Source organism: Xiphias gladius, chromosome 18 (genome assembly GCF_016859285.1).
Source record: "Xiphias gladius isolate SHS-SW01 ecotype Sanya breed wild chromosome 18, ASM1685928v1, whole genome shotgun sequence".
Lineage (NCBI taxonomy): Eukaryota > Metazoa > Chordata > Actinopteri > Istiophoriformes > Xiphiidae > Xiphias > Xiphias gladius.
The window spans coordinates 18,442,151-18,465,627 of record NC_053417.1 but is presented as its reverse complement, the minus strand read 5'-3'; the positions used below and the strand labels follow the sequence as shown (position 1 = coordinate 18,465,627).

The following is a 23,477-nucleotide window of genomic DNA, read 5'->3' as shown; positions in this document are numbered from 1 at the left end:
GGTCATCAGTGTGTATAACCTATATGTTAATAGTGATAAATACCTTAGCACATTCTGGCACAACTCCATTTAAATCTGCATTCCCAAATAAGAAATTGACTTAGAAGCAAACAAATACATTGCTGTTGGCATGTGTTGGCATTTGGTGAATACACCTAGTTGATGGGGAGCCTAACACACACACAGACATCACATTTTGTTTCTGCATGGATAATTCAGATAGGGATGCTATCTCATTCTACCGCCATCTGTGCAAACCAAAGCAAATAGTAAAAAAAATAAAATAAAATAAATGTGTTTCTGCTCACAATGATAATAATCACAGACCAGAGAGGCATTAAGAAGACTTAATAGCAGGCCCAGACTGGCAAAGATGAAGGGAAATAAACAGAGCTATGACCATCGACTCTACTCCTGCTGGCCTATCTCCTCCATCAACTTGGCAGTGCCAAGGAAATACAGGTCATTATCACTGATCACACACATACACTCATAAAAAGCACCCACCAAACAAGTTACCCTAAACAGATGCTTGTAGCATCTGTAACTGGTAAAATTGAAATCTTCTAGCTCTTGCCAAGTCCAGCTTTCATATTTCACTAGTTACCAGGTTTTGAATCATCACCTCTGGAACTGGCAAGACAGAACAGGATTATACAGCAGCCATGCCTTCTTGCCTGATAGCATACGATGTTTTATTGCCATGCAATTTGCCCCAGTCGCAGTAATTATTCTTAATTACAGCTGTGTGATGCATTAATATCAAAGCTGCAGGCCAAGACCTTGTTTGTCTTGCGTGTATGTGTGCGCGCATCTGTTAGCACATATGCGCATGTAGATTGGTGAGGTGGGAGAGACAGGATGTTGATAGACATCCAGCATCTCCAAGCTCATGAATATTCAACAGGAAATTTGAATGTTAGCGCTTCCATAAGGCAAATGAGTTAGTAGTGGAAGCAGCGAAAAAAAAGCCTGAATCCTTTGTAATGTGTGGGAGATGACGTGATGACTGCCAGCGGATAATGTCGCGCCTCAAGAGATAACACTCTTCAGGATGAGGCACTCTGCTTATCCGCTAAAACTTTCTTGGAAGCACTCTGGTTGAACCCAGTCTTCGCCTCTGAAGCCTACACTACAAAGTTAGTATGTTCTGTAGCTTTGTCATCAAAAGAGTAAAGGGAAAGTGGGCAGTGTGATGCAAGATATTACACACTTAGTTTTTAGAGTGAAGACGAGGTAAAACCGGCACATCTCTGCTGCCTCTGTACCAGAGGTCACAAAATTGACAGCCCTTTGTTCCACATAGACACAAATCAAGCCATTCACTGCAACAACATGGACACTTTTTGCTTCTTTTTGCCTGTGGTCAAAAAACCTCTCCCAGCTTCTTTCCTTCATTTCTCTGATCTTGTCAGAGGCCCACAGAGCTGAACTTCCCTCCATAGGCTATAATCTTTACCCAATAATATAGCTACTACTCTATAACTCACAGAACGCACAGCTGTGTCTGTGGGTGTGTTTGTGTGTGTGGAGAGGGTCGCATACAATAGTGTCGGTGTCCCTGTGAGGTTGCATCTGTTAGTGCTGCTAGTGCAGTTATGGCCAGGCATTTTCAGGGTCAATGTTCAGTTCTGAGCTCATTACCCTTGTTCACTGTGATTATGTGTGTGTGCGCGCGTCTGCCCTTTCCCGACAAACCACCATGGCCAACCAAGAGGCCTCCTGCATCAATCACCAACTGTGCACAGAGCCACATTAACCATCAGCTCCATTCAGGACCACATCCCTCCTCCTGACCAGTCACTGACATTTACAATATGTCTGGACTGGGTCCTGTATGTGACCAATTGAAAAGCTTCCACGCCAGGTCAGCTTTAGGTCAACACCTCAAACAACCAACCCGCTGAGACTAAAACGAGCTTGCTTGTGCCTCGAAGAACACACAAATCATTAGACAGACAGGGCTTCCTGCTGATGCTTGCCATTCTCTGACGCTGATCAGGGTTCTGACAACCATCCAGCCCTACTGCCTAGAATAGTTAGGGTGCAGAGGGAAGAGGGAACAGAGCCGTTTCGATCAATACGGGCTCATTATCTGTTGCCTTCTGTCCCAGGGAGATGAGTCCCACCACTCGGCCTGTTGATGAGGAAAGCGCACCACAATTCAATTAGGGGATGGCCGAGATGCCAAAAGAGGTTTGATCAAAGCACTCTGCCTGGCTAATTAGCCCGCACAGCGGTTCACAAGGGCTATTTTTACATCTGATGAGCAGAGTATGTTGTTTTGTTAATGGTAGTTTTAGACTGTAATGGACTGGGAATAACCTGGCTCATTGTCAATGCATAGGTTTCAGCAAGGGGAGAGTGGGGGCCCCTTGTGCTGCCCCACACACATGCGCACATGTATATTCATGTGAACACACGCATGCACATAAACGCCAATGCCTACAACCTGATGACCTTTCGAAAGGTCTTGCAGGGTTTAAAGCAACCCCCTCTTTGCAGGTTACACTCATCAGAAGTGTGTAGGTGTAGGTGTGTGTGTGTATGTGTTTGGGCAGACAGGAAGTATCAGGTCATCCAGAAATATGGCAAGGGAAAATAAAGCTGTTTCCAGGGGTCCTCAGGGACTTTTTAGGCAGCCCGCTGACAGCTTTATAAACCTCTTAACAAATGGTCGACCTCCTTCTCTCTAATGATGCAAAAAGGTCCGAAGTCTGGGAAGGGAAAACAGGTGTGTCTCTCAAGGTGGGCTCATAGCCCTCCATGTTTGTGTTCGTGTGTGTGTGCTTGCGAGTGTTTATGTCTTCATCAGCGAGCGAGTCAGAATCTTAATAAGGCAGCAATAATAAGACCATCGTGACCTAAACCATATAGACTTCCGAGTTCCCTATGCCTCAAAATCTAATGCATTTTACAGAGCTGAAACCTGAAAGATACACAGGTGTTAAAACACAAATACAAACCAGCTCTCTATTAATTTTGAAGATGTAGTGGGGAAAGAGCAGCGGGGAGCTAAGGCCAGAGGCGGTAAGATTTCATTCAAATGACAGGAGGAAAGAACTGCAAAAAAAAACACTTGTCTTAATCTTTTTCCTCTGAAAAAGTATTTCCACTCAGCCAGTGGTTCATTTCAAATCTAGACTGACAGCTTCTTATATTTCAAATCATATAGACCTGAGACAGTAAGTGCCTATCCAAACAGTGGCAAAAAACCTGTAGAGTGCTGTAGAAATTTCGGTTTGACCTGGAACACAACATTATAAGAGAACTGGGTGTTTTTACTGAGTCTGTGGTATGAAACTTGGGTTTCTTTTTCAAGACAGTTAAGGCTGATACAGACTGCCACTTGCCATCACCTTCTTTTTCCTTTCGTTGTGTGTCCCAGTTCTCTTTGTTTCCGGGTTTCCCTCATGCATGTTACAATATATCATAACTTTCCCATTTGACTCTATGTCTGAGGAAGGTTTTATTATTCCCTTAGCTGTTAAAACTGGCATTAACTCAGGGTTGCTCATGGTGTTAGCAAGCAGAGTTTTATACCATCATAAATAACAATGTCACATCCTGTCAAGTAAACTCTACTCAGGGATCGAGGCGCAGGCAAGCTGGCCTGTGAGTCAATGGGAAGCGCCATCTGAGCCTGCACAGCTACTATCAATAAAATGTCACAGCCCACACTTCACTGATCAGAAACTGAAATTCTCCTACACGCTATAAGTCTCTGCAACCACTGGTCTTTGTGGATCTACAATTCCCAAAATACAGCTGGTTTGAGTTTCTCCATGAGCAGATTTCCTCAAATGTTAGGATGAGAGAAGAAATGCGTGTATTGGGAGACGGTGACTTCATGTGAGACTCCGTATTTGAGTATATAACAGGTAACCGTTTCAATCCTCAAAAGAGCGAATCCGTAAATGTGCCGATGCACTTTCATCAGGCATCACACAGCATACTTACCCCAATACTGTCCATCACTGTGCGCCACTACTGGAGGCTGTTAGTGCTGAGAGGAGCCGACTTCCAGACGCCACATGCTTTCTGTCACATTGCCTCGTGAATCGAGCAAAGACACAAACAACGTCGCTAGTGTGGAATAGCACCAGTCATGACTTCCAGTCAACACATGTGAGGGAAGCGTAACAGAAAATATGATAACAGGGAAGATTTGCTTGTAGTGCGCGTCTGGTACTTACGGTCAGTTAAAGAACTTCTGTACTGATATTTCGACAACATGTCCTATCAGTTTTTCAACATGTGACACTCGGCTTCCAGGAGAACGTGGCATAGCCTACCGGCCAACTAAGGTGGGCATTTAATTGTAAAGTCTCATTCTAAAAATATTATGGTAACATTCAAGCTTTTGTTCGCATTGTAAAAAAAACTTGGAAAACACAAGAAGAGAAGTATGCGTCAACTCACCAACTGTAAAGTGCAAAGAAAGATGAGAGTGCATCGTCCGCTGCAGCAGCCCATTGTGTCAGCCGTGGAAACGTGACTCTGAGCCGGGAGAAAAGGACTTGGAAACGGGTCGGAGGAGCTCGGAATGTGCCGATCAGACTCAGTCCTGATCCACGCACCGGCGTCCCATTCTCCTCCTCTGCCCCGGCGTCTCTCTGCTGAACCAAAATACCCGCGGCGGGATCGCTCTGGCTGGTCTGGCTTCTGTTTGTTTGCCTTGCGGTCGCACTTGAGGTGACTGGCTGGGTGGATGGTTGCGAGCCGGTGTGTAAAAAGGGGGGGTCGGGGTGGGGTGTGGGGGGGGTGGTCAACCGGGAGCTGGGATGGGGCCGACCGAGGGCGTCAACTGGTTCCTGGAATCGGTCTGGTCTGGTGTGGTGTGGCAGACGAGAAACTGCGCGCTTGTTAGTTAGAAAATGTTTCAACACAGGGAATCAATCTGTCGTCATGGTGACCACATATATTTCTATTAAGACAATTAAAAATCAGTTTGCCAATTAGATGTACGTATTAAGTGATAGAGCCATTTTTGAGAGGATATTTGTTGTGGGGCGTTAAAGATTCACACTGGTATTTTGTAGCAATTCATGTTGTCAACGATTTATGTTAGCGGCTCATTTTGGGATGTAATGATTTTCTTGGGAGCCTGCTGAGGAGGAGCACCGGGTTAAATGAGCTGCTACTGTGCTGCTGCCGGTGGAGAACAGTCGCCATCTTGCGACTACATGACGAGACACACGCTGGCCAGTTTAAAGAAAAGAAAAAAAAATCAGTGTACCGCACATGATGGTACAGGGTCACCGTTCAAAATGGAAGCCAAAGCTTTGGTTCTGGGATTTCTCCAAATTTTGCGGCGAGACAAACGTTTCCTCCCATTTTCAACAGGATCCCGCTTGAGTGCTTTTACAGTTTCTATATTGGCTAATTACTAAAGCAATTCAAATTCATACATTGTCACACGTTTAATCTCAGTGAGGCACCTTCCTGGCTGAAATGTTATTTTTGTTACTATGTTATGCCAAGTTTCTCTACTCCCCCCCGTCTCTCCAAATCCTCCTTGCCCTGCCTCCCTTTCTCCACCCAGACCTTTTGTTCGGAGCTCCATTTGCCTCCTGGGTGGACACCGCTCGGTGAGATTTACCTATAACTGAAAAGGTCTTAAAAGCAACCCTGCCGGTCCCTCCCCCTCCTCTCTCGGGGTGTACGGAGGCAGGTCGGACCCTCTCTCCTCACCAGCTTGATAAATGTTTTAAGCGTCTCCGGGCTGACTGAGGAAACACTTCACATCTCATTTCATCACACCACACTCCTCCGCTCGGCCCCTTTAAAGTCCACAGCTCCTCTCCCCTCTTCTCCGCCTTCCCGCGCCGCCCTGCCCACCTGCGTCCAGCCGGGCCTCGGAAGAGCGCGCACCGCCCCCCCCCTCGCCAAAAATAACCTCGGGGTATTTATGGAAGCCGGTGAGCAGCCACGAGCCGGGCGATTTTTTATTTATTTGTTGTTTTTTTTTAAAAGCTTTTCTTTCATCACGAAGGCTCATAAAGTGAAAAAAAATTAAGCACCGTGATCAGTCTGAAGCCTGAGCACTAGTAGCCCATGCAAACACCCCCCACTTGCGTCCCCCCCACTAGGTTTGAGCCTATTGATGATGAATAGTCTGTCACTCCTCTGTAATTTTGTTCATGTCGTGTTTTCTCAGACAGGCACATGCTTTAGTGTGTTACGTAATCTGTGCACAGTCAGGTGGCGCATCCTGCTGAGTATTTGTGCTACATGTTGTACATATACTGTAGATCCATGACCTGTACATACCACTCTGAAAACCGTTACCTTCCGAGGTTTTGAGGATATTTTGCCAATGGAAAGCTGACTATAGTTTGACAAATTTTTATGACAACACCATGCAGTATATGGGCCATGTTCTTTTTGACAAAACAATCCCGACTCAGAATCCACTTACTAGCTTTTTCAGGAGTTTTTTTTTTTTTTTTTGCAGAGTTTTTTTTAAATTTATTTGTTGTTTTTGGTTTTTGGTTTGTTTTTTTTAACCATATCACACCGTCTTCATCAGCTGACGGAGTTTGCTCAGTCGTCAACTCGCTACCTGTAAATCTAAAAGGACAAAAAGTCCCAGAAATGCAACCGATAAAATCATAACAGCCGCTGAGCTTGCGTGTCAGCAGAAATGACCAAGAATGTGTGGTACAGTTAAAAGGTCCAGAAAAAGCTAATAAATAGACCCTGAGAGGGTTTTTTTTAAACGACTATTTTTAAGATCAGGAAACAATTTTTATGCTTTTGCTTGTGTTATTTGTGTTTGTTCTATTGGTCTCTACACATTTCACAATATATTTGCTGTCTTTATAAACATTTGAATCGTAGCTATGACTCCTAAAGTAAATTCCGTGGGTTTAAACAAAGCTTGAGTTTATAAAGATGGACACGCCAGGGGGTCTAACATGTTATTAAATGGAGGAACAATTTCTGTGTGCATGTGTGTGTGTGTGCGTGTATAGTCAGTACCAATTTGTTTGTAACTGCTGTCATGTTTTACTATTGCACATCAAGCCAGTAAGTGCAAGAGCTACTAGTAGAATGCAGTAGTGACTGCCGTGCACTTCTTGCGTGCATGAAGCTCACTCACTCATTCACAACTGCATTTCTTATGAGAACATGTTTTTTGAATGTGTGCCATAAAAATGTCTGTGTGTGTATGTGGTTTGGTGGGTGGCTGGGAGAGAGTGCGACTGAGAGAGTAGGGCTACGGCTGAAATAAGGTCACTGTTATAGTCCTATTAGAAGACTTGATGGAGGTTATCCTCGTGTTCCCATTTTGCCCATTTTGCCCGACACCTCCTTATCGACTCGCCATGTGTGTATGCGGGTGTGTGCGTGTGTGTGTCCGGAACACTTCTCTCATGACAAGTGTGTCCAGGCCCTCGAGGGCCGCTGTTCTCCACAAAGACACTAACGCGAAGTGACAGGATAGCCAGTGGTGCACTGCTCTGAGGGGACCTGCATTGTGGAAGAGACCCAAGAGTCTGGCTCATAGTGGACAACAATAGAAAAAAAGACCTCAAAAGGACAAGGCGTTTCTCTCTGTGAAAGCGTCCTAGACTGTGGCTTCTAGTTCCCCACTCTTTCTTTCTTTCTCTGTTTCTCTTCTCACACATTTTGGCGCTCAAACACACCAGTGAAAATTCTTCATGCTGTTTCACCGTCATCTAATGACCAATTCATCATTTCTGAGGCTGATGGAGACCTGAGAGCAAAACAGATTCCATCCTTTCTTATCCTTACAGCAGCCTGAATGACTTGATTTCCCCATATGATTGTGATGCAGCAGCAGTTTGCTAATACCACAGGCTTACAAAGGATGGCATTATTCAGGCTAAAATACTGCGTGCTACCTGGGGAGCTATTGTGGGTAGAAAACAAAACGGGATATTTTGCATCGTGCAACTAACCCCTTCTGTGGCAAATGATGTGAACCTCACCTTAAATCCTCACCAAAATACAGTGGAATCATCAACACAAACTAGCCCGCAGAGCTGCAAATGGCAGCTGCTACTGGCTGTCCAACAACCATGTGAATACTTTCTTTATTTAGGCCCATGCTCATAAAAGTTTAAGATTATGCATGTGCCCTTGGAGACAGACTCTCATCTGATTTTTTTCTCCATTATTTTGCCATGAAGAAAGTTCCAGACTCGATGAAGAATAAATACAGAGGCTATTATGAGGAGCATGTCAATAATTTATAATGGGATTATGCTTTGTCGAAGAAATACTGGTCCCCAGAATCTTTTTGAGCAGTTGGTGTTATTCTAAAGATGGCCGCGTGGGGGCGCTCGTCTGTGAGGTCGGTTTTAATTGAATGGGTGCCTTCACAGGTGCGTCAAGCAAGACATAAGCCGGGAAAATGCAGGAAATTAGGTAGATTTCCTTCACAATGAAAGCCTATCACACGCTTGACGTTCCTTACTACAAATATAGCCTGTGGTACAACTGTGAAACTGCATTTTGTGAAACTGCATCCTTCTTTACTGTTTTTCATAAAGTTAATACAGTCTATGGTCTAGATGAATGGGTTGGATACGAAAAAAGAGCAGTGCAAGCAGAGAACGAAACCATACATCTAAACCAGATGAGGTGGGAGGCTGGGGGAGATAAGACACTCATATGTGTGAGTCACTGAGAGTCACTAAAGTGATTCTCCAAACAATGTGTTTAGCATATCAATTTTTTTTTTATTTCAAGCTTGCCTGCTGCATAGATTTTGACAGCCAGAGACAGCCTGACAACATGTAGGCTAAATATGAGGATTTTTTATTTAAAGTGCAATTCATATATATATATATATATAGTACAACTAGAGGGGATATAAACACTGACATAAGCTTACAGAGTGCCTGACAGAAATAAGGATGTATCTTAACCCTAACTTGTTATGACGGGAGTTTAAGCAAACCTCTCCTTAACACATCTATACCCCTGGAGTCTTCCGTCTTGCTAAATGCTGAATGTACGTCCAACTTCCTGTAGTATTTTAGCCATGATTTGCTGTACGAACTCTTACGTCCGCTTGCTCCTTCATGCTGGATGGGCCGTAACGTTGGCTTGCAGCACAATGACTGTATCTAAATGAAACAGAAAAACAGTTAATTTCTCTGAAAATCTTTTAAATTATTTTATGGGATATTATCATGTGATTATATGCATACTAATGTTTGTGATTATATAAATATCGTGCAATTTATGAATATTAGAACAAATTCTTATTTATTTTGAAATTTAGATTTCATCCATATCAGTTTTAGCCTTTGCTGAAAAAGGCCGAAGGCTGTAAGAGTGATGTTCACTGTATTTGCATTTGCTATGAATTAATTTTATACAAAAGATACTGAGTTGCATATAAGTGTTTCAAAATGCTATAGGTCCAATGTTCTTTTGGCAATGGGCAACACTTATGCATTAATAGAAATAGGAATAAAGCTCAACTAAACTTTCATTAACATGTTTTTGTACAGTGTTTCTTCATTTGATATTTTGTATTATGCTTAATTTTAGTTTGCTGTTATTGAGGTCTAATCTTTTATTTAATTTTTTTTCTCCAGACTTTTTTTTTTTTTTTTTTTTTGGGCCGAGATTGAATAGCCCTGCCTTTCATTTGTAAATCGATGTTTTATTTGAAAAGCCTTTACCGGAAGCCGTATCCGTTGTTGCGTCTGCCTTGACAGGGTTTTCAGTCACATGCTGCTGCCTAACCGAGAGCTGATGGAGCCAGATGAGAGAGGCAGGAGGCGAGCCCCTCCGGTTGCGCGTCAGCATCCCCTCAAATAGGAACCCGCTGCTGTCACTTAAGCTCTGCGCACTGAGAGACGGACGACTCTAACCCCGAAACAACAATTTAAAGGTGAATTTCGTTTGGCATGCAGCTTTTTTTTTTTTTTTTTGCTTTTTTTTTTTTTTTCTCCTCTCTCTCTCTCTCATGTGATGTCAAAGAAGAAGAGTAAGGAGAGGCTGTGAAGAGGCTGGGGCTTTCCAAAGAATGATAGTGAGAATCAAGGCGCGCTGTCCCAGGAGAACTCATCTGAAGAGCTGGCCGCGAGAGACCAGGATGCTCCTCTAACGCACCGAGTGGGGGGGGGGCGAGTGAGTACAATACACCCCATCTCCGTCTGTTTCATTTTGGTTCCACTTTGGTGACATGTGGACAGTTTTGGACAGTCTGTACGCCCGTCCCTCTGTATCGCCTCCGAATTATGCCCTGCTCGATCCCACCTGTCCGGTCAATCATTCATAGACTCCTTAGTAAAGTGCAGCGGAGCCGGTTGGTCAGCGATGTGTGAAAGTTGCCCCGTTAATTTGGAATGGTGCACCCCCCCCCCCCCCCCACCCTGCACACACCAGTAACTTCATGCATGTACGCAGCAAGGTTTAATATCTCGCAGTGCATCATAGTGGGTTTCATGTTCCTTTAAAGTTTTGATTAGAGTGAACATGTGTTGCACACTGCGGCCACAGTGTCAGTGTGAGGCTAATTAATCAAGCCTTTGTTAGGGACTCTCCGATCACAGGCACTCATCATTAGTCCCCCGATGGACCGGAGTGCGTGGGTTGCTGTACGTGATGGTAAGAGAAAGGCACCAGTCCCACTGACACAGCAGGGTTGATTAATTAAGGACTCAGAAGTGATGAACTTACTGACTGTCGGGTGCAGAAGAGGAGACACAGACTTGTCAAGCAGAAACACGGGCTTTTAATATCAATGTTTAATGTTTAATTTCCACAACTGAGCAGTAACAGTGAGATTGATTTTTTTCTTTTACCAAAATACAAATTCTGTCTGTTATGATACATTATTGGCTTACATTAGAGCTGTCTACCTTGAAAGGACATGATTGCAAAGTGAAGCAGAAAGCAGTATTAATCCTCACCACAGCTCTATATGTGATTCAGTCCGCAATTATTTTCTCACCTGTAATAAGCTACAGAGGGAATCGCTCCCTGTGCTGCTGAATGTGTGGGCGTGGGTGTGAGTGGAACTTCTACAGCGGGCCCAGTGCATGTAGATGAATGAAATCCACTTACTATGCAGCAAAGGTTCCCATATTCATTGTGTGCGTGTGTGCATGTGTGCCTGTGTGTGTGTGTGTGTGTGTGTATTTCACCTCATTACACTCTTTGTGTTGACTTAAGCAGGAGGGTCACCCCTGAGGGCCGTTCTCCTGCCTTATTGAGGAGTGATGCCCTGAATTACACCACACTCACGCTGATTGCAGAAGCACAGGAGCACACTGGGAGAGGCATTTCAGCTTACGTGTTAAGTTCACGACTGAAGCATCGTGTGTGAATGTGACGTATATTTCCTGGCGCAGATATGTCAGCGCATTACACAATCACCAGTGTGAGGCTGTCCCCCACTCACCGCAAGTGTGTTCTGTTGAGAGGTGCTTAACTCTTGGATCTCATATATTTCAAATTTGCGATGGAGCTCCAGCTCTGGTTCGAATCCCAGGCAATTATGTTCACAGTCTGCCCACGCACACTTTGTACAGGAGCTCCTCTTTTCTTGGTTGTTCTACAAACTGCAAAAAAAAAAAAAAAAACCCTCTCTCCCTTACAGCCTATGTGCTGCTTTTCTCCCGAGGCGTTCTCAATATTCTCCCTGTGTATGTATTAAACATCAAGCATGTCGAATTGAAGGCGCAGGGCCGGGCACTTTAAGGCAGAGTCAGCCTTCTGTGGAGGGTGACAGAACAGTCAGATGGCCCCCACAGGGCAGAGAACAATTCCTGCTGCTGATGCACCCAAGGCGACAGGACTGGAGCGCTCCTTCCTCCTCCCTCCCTCGTCCCTCCTGTCTCATCCACCCTCCATCCCATCATCCCTTCCCACCTTCATCTCATAGAAATAAACACACTCTCTCGGGTTCACGTGCACACCTGCACCGCAGCTTCTTCCCTCTCGTCACCTACACATTCGGCATACACTTATGAAACATATACACTCTCTTTAATAAACACACATGCAGACGGTTGCCTAAGGAGTAGTATTTATGAGTGGTCGTAAATCACAACTGCTGTCAAAGACAGCATCACAATACTTTCCCATCCACATTAGTATACCTTCTTATACCCACACTCATTATTTCTTGTGCTCACTGTCGTAATCTACTTACACTACTATTCTCTCTACAACAAATACATTCAGTGGCCACTTTATTTAGGTGCACCTGTACAATCTTATGGAATCCAATACAGCTGTTCTGCCATAAAGTCGACCTCTGTGACGTCTGTGATTTTCAGTTTTTGGGGACACTGTCACTGAGGTGTTAATTCAAGGATATGTTTTAGCACATATGGTGTTGTACTGGACTAGATTGTATTGACAGGTGTTTCTAATTTTTTGTCCTCCCTAGTTACAGAATATTAGAAACACCTCTAAATTTAATGCAGTCCAATACAGCACCATTACTTACTACATGACCCCAATCATATATATATATATATATATATATATATATATATATAAGTTACACATTTCTGACAATGTCAACAGAAACCGAACAATATAAACTTTGTAAAGTTAGAATTTATGGCAGAAATCTTGTATTGATTTGCCATAGATTGTACAGTTGTAGCCAATAAAGTGGGCACTGAGTATAAAGAGCCAATACTATACACACAGCACTATCGTGCACATACAACTATACTCTTGAAGTCAGCCTGAAAGCAAATTGGATTTTAGAGGCGGTGTGATTGGACATAAAATCAGTGGAAAATGCAAGCAGAAGTGAACAGACGCAAGTTACGACTCTGCTTCATAAACATACAGAAACTGGAGGAATATAGTAGAAAGAACTCAGGTGTCTGGTGTGTTTTGAGGTCAGTGTGAGTCTGAGTTGTGACACAAACATACAGGCAGCCTCACTCTGCGCACACATGGTCGCCTCGTATGCTGCTAACTAGCAAACGTAGAGACACTACAATGGCTGTTTTGGGGCAGTGATCACGCACCGCACGAACACAGTGGGCACATTTGCTTGAATAAAGACAGGCATACTATACGACTGAAATGCAAGAGAAAATGATAGTTTACTCTGAGTGATTGAGAATGGCAGTTTGTGTAAAACAGAACGATAGTAGACTGTATATAAGAGAAAATTACAGCATGTGTTACTTAGAATAGCTGTGTGTGAGAGAGAGATTGAATAGAATTGAACTTTCTATTCATGGTCGGCTTACAGCTCTTAAAACCATGAAGAGGAGAAGGTAAATAATCAGACAAATCATGGTGCTGTTGACCTTGATAATGTTCTAACAAATTTTGATGAATTGTAAGTAGTCCTTAAATGCTCTGTGGTAATTTAAATTCTTCTCGAAGCCTTAAATTGCTAGTAATGCCACTGTGTAGGTACAGGCTTTGTTTTTAAGAAAGCTGTAAGCCAATCAGAAACTGAGCATTGGATTCCAACTGAGAACTGCCTTGTTGTTCAATGAAACTACTTTCCTTTTCAAATCAACGCTCCCTTAAGCACTAATAATTCCTGCTCATACAAACTACCATTCTATCTCATATACATTACATATAGAGAGTGTATGTGAGTGTGTGTCTGTGACTGAGAATTAAAGTGCTTATAAGAGAGGACAGAGAGCACAGTGGATCACAGTTGTTGACGGTTTTGAAAATGTCCGTCATTGTCTGTGGCCTTCGCTCGTTTGTAAAAGTTGTGTAAGTGTGAGGTGAGCTTTAGAGATCCCAGACTAAATGGTCCGTGAATCTGCGCAGTGTGTATGGGCACATGGGTGTGTTCATGTCAGCCACTTGCATAATAGCTCAGGGATCGGGGGCGTCGTAGATTGGCCAGTCAGCCAGACAGATGTGCCCTAGCCTGGACTTGGAGTGTGGAGCCTCAAACTGGCCTGCCACCCAGCATTAGTGCCATGGATCCATGACCAAAGGGCTCAGGGCACCAAAACTCACTGTCTGCATAAAATGCTCTCAATTATTAATGCTGTGTATAGGGCAATAAGAAGCTTTGCTGAGACCAAGAGAGGAAATAAGGAAATTGACACTGAAGAAAGAAAGAGAGAGAATGAGTCAATAAGGGTTGACAAGCAGAGCGAAGTGGAAGAAATGAATGGAAGGAATAGTTTTTAAAATGTTTTCTTTTATACTTCTGTGAAATTCAATAGTAAACTAAACATTGACAGTGAGTCCATATAATACCACATTTAAACAAAAAAAGGTCACCATAGCAACCTGAGATCAAGAAAGTGATGGGCTAGCAAATCGGTGATATTCTCAGTTACTCTCGTCTTAGACACATGAAAAGAAAAAGGACATTGGCCAGTTAGACCTTCATCTTTTTCACACTACACTGCATCTCAAAATTCACACCTGTTATTGTGTCACATGCCCTGACTGATCAATCCATGCATGCTGCATGCAGTTACACAGAATCCTCCTCATTAATTGTTGAGTGCATGGGTAGTTTAGTATCCATCATCTCAGAATGCACTAACTACATTTCAGGCCAGGCACAGTATTGCAGTAGCTTGCCATTAGAGCAGGAGCACTGTAATTCATAAGTATTGATTCATGTCTCAGCAGCTTTACAGCCTAATGCCCCTGAACACAACTATGTACAAGAGCAAACACAATAAATAAAGCAGCAAAGAAAAAGCAGTGATATACATAGATATGCTGTCAACTCCCCATGATCTTTAATGTGATACAGTCATAATACAAGAACATGAAATAATATGCTTGTTCTGAACGTTGCAGCTACATTATTATATGTAGGCAATGTACTCCATCCTCTACTGCCGTCGCTCCCACAGCAGTCAGCAACGTGAAGAGAGAAAACGGAGAGAAAACATTCTCTGCTGAAACTTGTGCCAGCTTTTGTTGCTTTATGAACTTGAAATTTACATCAGATTTTATCCTGCATTATTTGTTGAAATGACGGACCCACAGGTCCTCATCAAGTAATCTGATGTGAGGAAATGGAGCCCACTATAATAGAATGCCACAGCATGTATCTGCTTACATGTACATTTGTTTTAGCAGTCATCTGAGTCAATGCAAACCCCAGTTGTAGATCTCACAAGAACATTTAGCTTTATACTTCCTATCAACTGGTTTTAGAAAGTCTCAGCAGCAGTTAAGGCTGAGTTTAAAATTACTGTAAATATTCCTTCAACTCTCATCTCACATTTAGTATCAAGGCGCTCTTTGATTTATTAGCTAATGGTGTATGAAGACTGCCTTTAAAATATGCTAGTATGCATGGCTTTTCAGTTATCATTTATCAGAGATATTTGTGAGTGTAGAGCGTCACTGTTTTAAGTCATGTTAAATCAATCACATTTGACCTACTGAGACCTTTTCCAGCACAGTGAATAAACCACACTGTTACCTCAGTTTTCTGCTGTTGGCTGTTCGGACTGTTCCACTCAGTGCCTCACTGAAAAGGGCTTACAGCTACAGTTACAGCAGGGTACTCTGTATCCATGCTGAAGAGAGAGGGAAGACAGTTTGGTTTTTTCATACTTAAAGTTTGAGTTTGTCACCTCTTTTGGGTGGAGCGGTGTTTATACCAACAACAGTTTAATCTGCGCAAATAGAGCGAATCATCTGGGTCTCATTAGTAGGGACGGGATGCTCTTCTTTAGCGCACCTCTGCTTTGTGTTTTTTTGCGCTTAGATTGGCATACCTTAACATAAAAGAACTGCCTGCTCTTGCTTTAAGGTAGGGGTTACATAACCACTTCTCATGCTCTGGTTCGGGTGTCAAATCAGCAGCGTGGGGGCAACAGGTGTGTTTCTTCAGAAGTCTACCCAGCATATACCAGCTTCCGTCCAGATCCACAGAGTGGCAACAAACCAAACCAGTAACAAGTACTCGCAGTGCAAGTAAAACTCCTCCCATCAACTAGCAAAGGCGTTCGGCAGTTAGTGATGCCTATTGCGTCATCGGATGGCGATAACTGAATGATGTCATCATGTTATATTTTAATATGAAAACTCTCTTGTGAGTGAATGTCTCAGCAAGAAATAATACAAAAGAGAAAAAGTTACCTCCCACTTGTTGTCAAGTAAGTGTGATAAGCGCATAATTATACAAAATGTGGTTGGTAATTTATGCTGTGTCTTTGATAAAGGTTTGAATGCAGTTTAATCTTCCCCATTATTGTCTTTTGTTTTTTTGTATGGTGATGACATGATTATCAAGCCAGTCATATATTAGGCCTGAGCAGAGTAGGTGAGGTACATGATACATTACAGGATGCAATGCTGTGTGCATGAGTGTGTTTGACTGTGTTTGTGCAAGTGTGTATGTGTTTCTACATCTTCCTAAGCCATCTGTCCATATTTGCATATGTACAGTATGTATTTATGTGTATGTTTGGCTCTATTTGGCAACACAGTTATGGTATTAACATGAATATGAGCTGTGTCACTCTGTTATAAATGTCTCTTCCTGTTCGAGATGCAGGCAGCCAGTGTAACCACGGTGTGCGCTGCTGGGCGAGTTCACCTTTGCAACAGTAGCTGTTTATCGATTCCTCTGACAGTCACACAGGTGTTGGCGATGGAAGATCAGCCTCTGCACTCAAAGACAGCGAGGACAGCGGGGCATTCACGCTGACTGGTGTGTTTATTTATTCATTAACAGGCGGTTTGCTCCTCAGCTCTGCCTCAGAGGACCGTTTTCACCTGCTTCACTTCCTGATGTCTGAGATAGTGGTGCATTTGGTATCAGATCTGTCTTGGGTGTGCAGGATCACACAAATGCACGCACACACATGCACGGTAGCATCCACCTCACCCAAGTGCCTAACATGAATGAGTGAGACCGTAGGGACGGTGAAAGCTGGAGGAAGAATGAAGGGTGGAGTCGAGGGCTCTGGGGACCATGGCAAGGCAGATCCTATATTGATTGGTTTAGTAAGAGAATCCTCAGGCTTTTAGTGGTGCTGCTTAATAAGAGTGACTTGTGGAAAGAGAGATCAGATCAGCTGAACTCCACTCCAGAGTCTGCCTTAGGCTTTAAAGAATAGTTCACAGCAGAATCCAAACATAAGCAAGAGAGGGCTAATCCATTTAGATTATGGTTTTTGGCACTCAGCAGCTCTAAAAATCTGGAAATATCTCTTTATGTGAGGACTGGCGTCAAACACGTTGTCTTGACATTTTTCTTTGTGAGGCCAGTTATACTGTTCAAGTTTTCAAAAGTGAAATAAAGGTCCTAAACTTTTGTCACAGGGCCAGATGTTGAGCACACTATCACAGGTGTGTGATCTTCCCATATTGAAACCTAAGCAGCCAAATCTATGTGTGTACCTATCACATATTACGTAGCCGGATCACACAAATGCACGCACACACATGCACGGTAGCATCCACCTCACCCAAGTGCCTAACATGAATGAGTGAGACCGTAGGGACGGTGAAAGCTGGAGGAAGAATGAAGGGTGGAGTCGAGGGCTCTGGGGACCATGGCAAGGCAGATCCTATATTGATTGGTTTAGTAAGAGAATCCTCAGGCTTTTAGTGGTGCTGCTTAATAAGAGTGACTTGTGGAAAGAGAGATCAGATCAGCTGAACTCCACTCCAGAGTCTGCCTTAGGCTGTAAAGAATAGTTCACAGCAGAATCCAAACATAAGCAAGAGAGGGCTAATCCATTTAGATTATGGTTTTTGGCACTCAGCAGCTCTAAAAATCTGGAAATATCTCTTTATGTGAGGACTGGCGTCAAACACGTTGTCTTGACATTTTTCTTTGTGAGGCCAGTTATACTGTTCAAGTTTTCAAAAGTGAAATAAAGGTCCTAAACTTTTGTCACAGGGCCAGATGTTGAGCACACTATCACAGGTGTGTGATCTTCCCATATTGAAACCTAAGCAGCCAAATCTATGTGTGTACCTATCACATATTACGTAGCAGGATCACACAAAATGAATCTCCAGATCTTGCAGTGGGTTTGTGTGCTTGTAACAGCGTGGATGTTGTGGTTTATGCATTGACGGTCTTTGTTGCTGTATGCACCCTTTCTGTCTGCCTTGGTGTTAAGTCAAGAGCAGGGCTTCAGAGAAACACGGAGCTATTTTAGGAGGCAGCAGATTGTGTTAAGCAAGGAAGTGAATTGACACAACTGGGGTTGAGATTTCTTGGAACCTTGAAAATATCTTTATTTAGTACTTTGCTCTCCCAACACCTTGCAGATTGTGCCTAGCTTCCATCAGATAACGGATAGCTATGGAGGCAAGCAGCAATCCAAAGCCCTACACAACCACATTGGTGGCAATTATTCTTTTACTTTTTATTGTAAAATGACATTTTAAATCAAGAAGACTGTTATTTCTGTATGCAAGCCATTTTAATTCTTGTGTAACAGGCGCAAAAAAAGATATTTTTGTCATCATTTGACATTTTAATACACAGATGATTAAATCTGAAGACTGTTACCTACTAATACAACTTTGAAGAATGTGGAACGTATGATACTTTGCGTGTGTGTATCTCATTGAGGGAGGGGCTGAGGCTATTTTGGGCTGTTTTTGATGATTTAATTTTATTATTTATGTATTCACCTCCACATGAAAGAGAGCTGAGGTCCCAAGTGGTCTCTGTCTTTTTCTCTCTCACAAACTTTCTCTCTCTTTCATGCAAACACACAAACAAATCCATGTTTATTTAGCCATTTGCTACCAGTTTTGTAAATACCCACGATTACTTTCAGCATTTTTGTATAATATTTTGATATATTCTATTATAATTTGTATTATATTTGATGGTATCTATACACCTCCACCGTTCCTCTGTCAGAATTGATCTAAAGTCCCAGTGTTATCTGATGTGTGTGTGTTTGTGTGTGTGTGTGTGTGTGTGTGTAGTTCCTTGTGTCTGCATGTGTTTGCACTTGTTTAATGAAAGCACCTGCTGTGTTTGTCCCTTTCATTCACCCATCTGATCGATAGCAAGCTGGGCCTGTCAGCATGGTCGCTATCATGGAATCTCTGCTAACCCAATTAACAGAACTGTGCACTAACCCAATTAGCAGAACCCCTGCACAATATTAACCTGATTCACACTGTGACACACACACTGTATATCTCACTGGCGTCAAACATACAAGGCCAGCAGGTCAAACACTAAGTGAAATCGCTACTGATATAATTTGCTTCCATACTGAGAAGCAATGCCTATAAAATATTAATGTGATGTAATTTTTGCCCCCTTTATTTTTTCCTTATTTATATCCAAGCACTGTTCAGATTGCAATTATAGACACATGCCTAACACAACTAACTATACCCAAGCACTGTGTGCATATTATGACTTTATTGAAGGACTGGAACTTCTATTAACTGATCTCATGCAAATTTATGTTGTGTCAGAAAAGGCCAAGTAGCTAATAGCAATACAAGGACTGCAAATATTAGCCGAATAATCAATTAGTCAGTTGACTGACATTTAACCAGCAACTATTTTGATAATTAAATAATCATCTTAATAATTTTTCAAGCAGAAATGCCAAACAATTGCTGGTTCTAATTTCTCAAATGTGGAGATTTGATGCTTCTCTTTTTTGTACACAGTAGTAAACTGAATATATTATGGGTTTTGGGCAAAACAAGACATTTGCACATGTCAACTTGGGCATGGGAAATTATGACATTTGTTTGTACACAAAATGATTAATCAAGAACATAATCAGCAGATTTGAGCAGCTAGATAGTGGTATTAGCCTTGTACTTAGCGGTACCAAAAGAGTCAACATTGTTAAAAATCTTTTTTACGTAGATGTTTCCACTGTGGTATCTTGTTATTTTATTTCTGGTGCAGAGGATTGTGTTGAAGCCTGCCTTTTAATGTAGTTGAATCAGCTGTTGACAATGCTAAAACGTTTATCCACGACTCACGCTTTGCTGTTGCTTTGAATGAGACACCTTACAAAAATGGTGAAAATGCGACTTTCCCCACTTGATGGCTCTGGTTTGAACAGTTTTGAACTGGACTGTTGGTATCATCCTTATAGAGTAGCAAGCTATGGGGAGGAGAGCAGTGAGACTGAATAGCATCACACACTGGAGACAGCAAGTCCAACCACAGCAAATGTGCCATTCCTAACAATTACATCACTCAACCAGGCAAATGATATATGGTAATGATATTCTAACTAATAAAAGTTATGGGTTTCAGCTTTAAACATCACATATCATTTTCAGTGCAGCAGCAGGCATTTCAGCTGGATCACATTAGTCATCTGTGACTTTTCTACAGTGTCAGAGACTGGGAGTAGTGTAATGGATGAGCAGGAGTAGTAACTTGGCAGTAGCTGTGCTAGAGTGGAGGTGTAAGGTAGGTGGCCTTGGACAAGAAGTGTAAAGAAAGACAGCATGACTCACCTAGAGAGGAGCCTGCTTACTCCATTGAGAAGCAACCCACAGAGCTCTCTCTCCTGTCTCCTCTCCATCTGTGTTGTTGTGTAGGATTGTCGGAGAGAGAGGGAGAGTGACGGCAAACATGCATGTAGGTTAACATTTCAGAATTCACCTGGGGTAATGGTTTTTCCGTAAGCTGCCATTGTCGAGGCTGACCTGGCTTTTAAGACTGAATCAATTCGATGACTTCTCTGTCTGAGACTGGGAGGAGCAGGGCAGCCTCTCTCTGTCTGCACAGCCACGATAACGCTGCTCAATGGGCACTAGCCACCTTTCAAATGGAAATGGAATATCCAGTGGAAATTAGACACAGTCATTTGGATGGTACTTAGTACTGGGCAGTGAATGGGAGCTGGTAGGATGACGGCTGAGGGGTGTACCGTGGTTTGGCTTTGTCGTGTCACAGCTTAGTTTTTACAGAGCATTTGAGGTTCATGCTGTGCTTTCTTTGGGGTCTGCTAAAATTCAAACACCCAAACACGCACACACAGAAACTGTTGCATATTTAGGCATGTAAGATTGGATGCAAGCTTGAAAGTGCAGAGAGTGACTCACCCAAAACCGTGGGGGCGTATGCTACAGACAGTATGCTAACTTACAGTGTACACTCATCACAGTGCCGGTTCGTTCTTTCTGTGCCCCCCTCCCCCACACACACATCTCCTCTTCCTACCTCTCTCTCATTAGCTTGCTTCCAAATAGTCATGCACACCCAGAAAAACTGAGGGTAAGGGGGTTGATTCATAAAATGCTGACATAGAAAGTGAATGCTATGATCACATTGAGTACTGGCTCAATCCCGTAAAACCCCAAGGGAATGATTTAAAATAAATCACTCAAAGAGTCTGCATGCCCTAAAGATTAAAATGGAGGAAAGTGTGTGTGAATTCATGTGTGTGTATGTGATCTGCCAAATGAGACAGCTAAGTTTGTCTCTGTGTGTGTGGCCTTGTGTTTCTGTGAATTTACTGCACGTTGTCTGTGTGTCTGTGGGAGAGTCACCAACTGTAAAGCTGATGAAAAGAGCCACTGGGCAGGTGTGGTGTGGGACATGGTCGCATGGAAGTGTCGACATGTGTAACTCCTTCATTTGGCTCTCCGGAATCGTCCTCAGGGAAATAAGGGCGGCAGCACAAGCAGAGGTGGGCTGCTGCCGACAAAGAGTTGTGTGCATGTTTTCACTTCTTTTCAAGTCAAAGATTGATGTCAGGAAAAGCAACAAATGTGCAAAATGCGCAGGTATAGAATCATTCTTAGGATTATGGTTGATCTATGTGTTGTGCAATTGTGTGAGTGTTTGTAGGCACGTGTCTGTGTATGTGCATGTAACAGGATTTAAATTTGTACTATAGCCAAAAAATTTGCGTGTGAAGATTTTTCTTTGTTTACATGTGCACATGCAAATGTGTACATAATGTCTGTGTCTAAAGGCTATGTGTACGCAGAGTGTTTTTTTCAGGACTTCCTAGGACTCCATATGGTGTCAGGGGTGATAAATGTGCCCTAGGGGCAGCACTCAGCAGCTGTTTGTGGACTCACAGCAGCACACACTGAGTCATGGCCTTAACAATCTACTGTGTAAAGGTCTGTGGCTAAGTGGACTTCTACCCATACAATACAATACGGCGACAACGTTGATGGTTTGAATCCAGCCAAGTGACCACCTCCTTCAAATATCATGCCTCTTTTGTCTCCTGTCCTTGATGTCTTGTCTTCTGCACTTTACGCTTAAACAAAGACTGGCTCAAAACCAATGGAAAAAACTGTGTGACTTTTGTGGGGGCAAAACAACAAGAACGTTGTATCGATAACAGTCTCAAAGTGTTGTGTTTTAGTTTCAGACCACATGAGCAAGACTACGAAAGTTGCTTAAAATGCCCTCTTTGTGCAGAAAGGTTGAACGCCACAGTAGCTGAGTTTCAGTTTTGCTGGTAATTCAAAAAGTCTTTTTCTTTGTAACCGTTTATTGAGCTAGAGAGGTTTGGGAGGTTGGCTTAGAGAGGAGATAAGGGAACTAATTCCTTCCCTCTTCTCCTTCTGCTCTTTGATCCTCACCTTCCGCTTCATATCTCTTTGATTGCCATGTTTATGACAGCTCCTTTTCCTTTTCCTCTTTTGCCTCTCTCCTCTCCTACTGTGTGGTGTGGCATGTCAGCAGTTCATCTTCTGTTGGAGGTCTCCTCGCACACGCGCACACACTCAGACGCACACATAGACATGCACACGTGGAAGACTCACTCTGAGCAAGACACACCCTCCCCCTTCCTTACAGAGGTAAAGTGAGTGCACAAGCATCCACGATGAATAATTGAGTTATCTGGCTCCGTGCAGAAATAGCAATCTCCCCACACAAGTGTGAAAACATCACTCGCCACCCGAGACCTGGGAACTAGCGCTGCCATGTGGGTCTACACGTGTATGTGTGTGTTTCTGTTTGCATTCTTATTTGTCTGAGTTTTGTGTTTTATGAACATTTTAGAGGGGGTATAATCACGAAGTCATCAGATGTTGCACCGAAATCAATAGAGAGGCTCAGAGCCTCTCTTCTGATTGGGGGGCTGTTTTCTGAGTGAGACACGGCCAGGCCAACCACAGGTAATGGATTGTAGCCTACTACTGTAGCTTGGTAAAACTCACTGGTAAATGCCAAACAGACGGTTAAATTTGGACGAAAACGCTCCGGCTGGATTTGCTGTTGAGCTATTAACCGGAGCCTTGGTCCTGGTTCCGGTGCAAACACCTGGATCATCTGGCGGCGTCAGGGTGACTGTCCGCGGTGATGCAGTGTCCAGGTCCAATTCAGGAGTGTCGGAGCCCACTGCCCCTGTCTCCAGCTCACTCTCAACGGCTGTTAGACCCTCCAGACGGACTGGTACAGTACCAGTGTGCGTCGAGGCCATCCAAGTGTAACTCATAAAATAACTCGATTGATAAAATGGGAAACTTAAAACAGCAAGACAAAAGTAATCCAACAATCGGTAGAAAAAGAGCATTACAAAATTGTCTAAGCGGAAAGGATTTTTGGAGAGGCCGAACCAAACACTAATAAGCGATCT

The 23,477-nt window shown here is 43.1% G+C and overlaps 2 protein-coding genes across 4 annotated transcripts in view; one reads left to right on the top strand and one right to left on the bottom strand.

The window, feature by feature from the left end:
• Positions 1 to 4,677, bottom strand: part of nkain4 (sodium/potassium transporting ATPase interacting 4) — a 43,896-nt gene extending 39,219 nt beyond the window's left edge. For all 3 annotated transcript variants that reach the window (XM_040151814.1, XM_040151812.1, XM_040151813.1), the window contains exon 1: positions 4,423 to 4,677. In XM_040151814.1, coding sequence (XP_040007748.1) covers positions 4,423 to 4,476 — 54 coding nt within the window. In that variant the 5' untranslated portion in view covers positions 4,477 to 4,677. The remainder of the gene's footprint in view (positions 1 to 4,422) is intronic.
• A 5,107-nt stretch (positions 4,678 to 9,784) lies between these two features.
• The window catches only part of LOC120803301, a 41,881-nt gene continuing 28,188 nt past the window's right edge, over positions 9,785 to 23,477 (top strand). The window contains exon 1 of the mRNA XM_040151642.1: positions 9,785 to 9,877. The gene's annotated coding sequence lies outside the window, so the exon portion shown is untranslated. The remainder of the gene's footprint in view (positions 9,878 to 23,477) is intronic.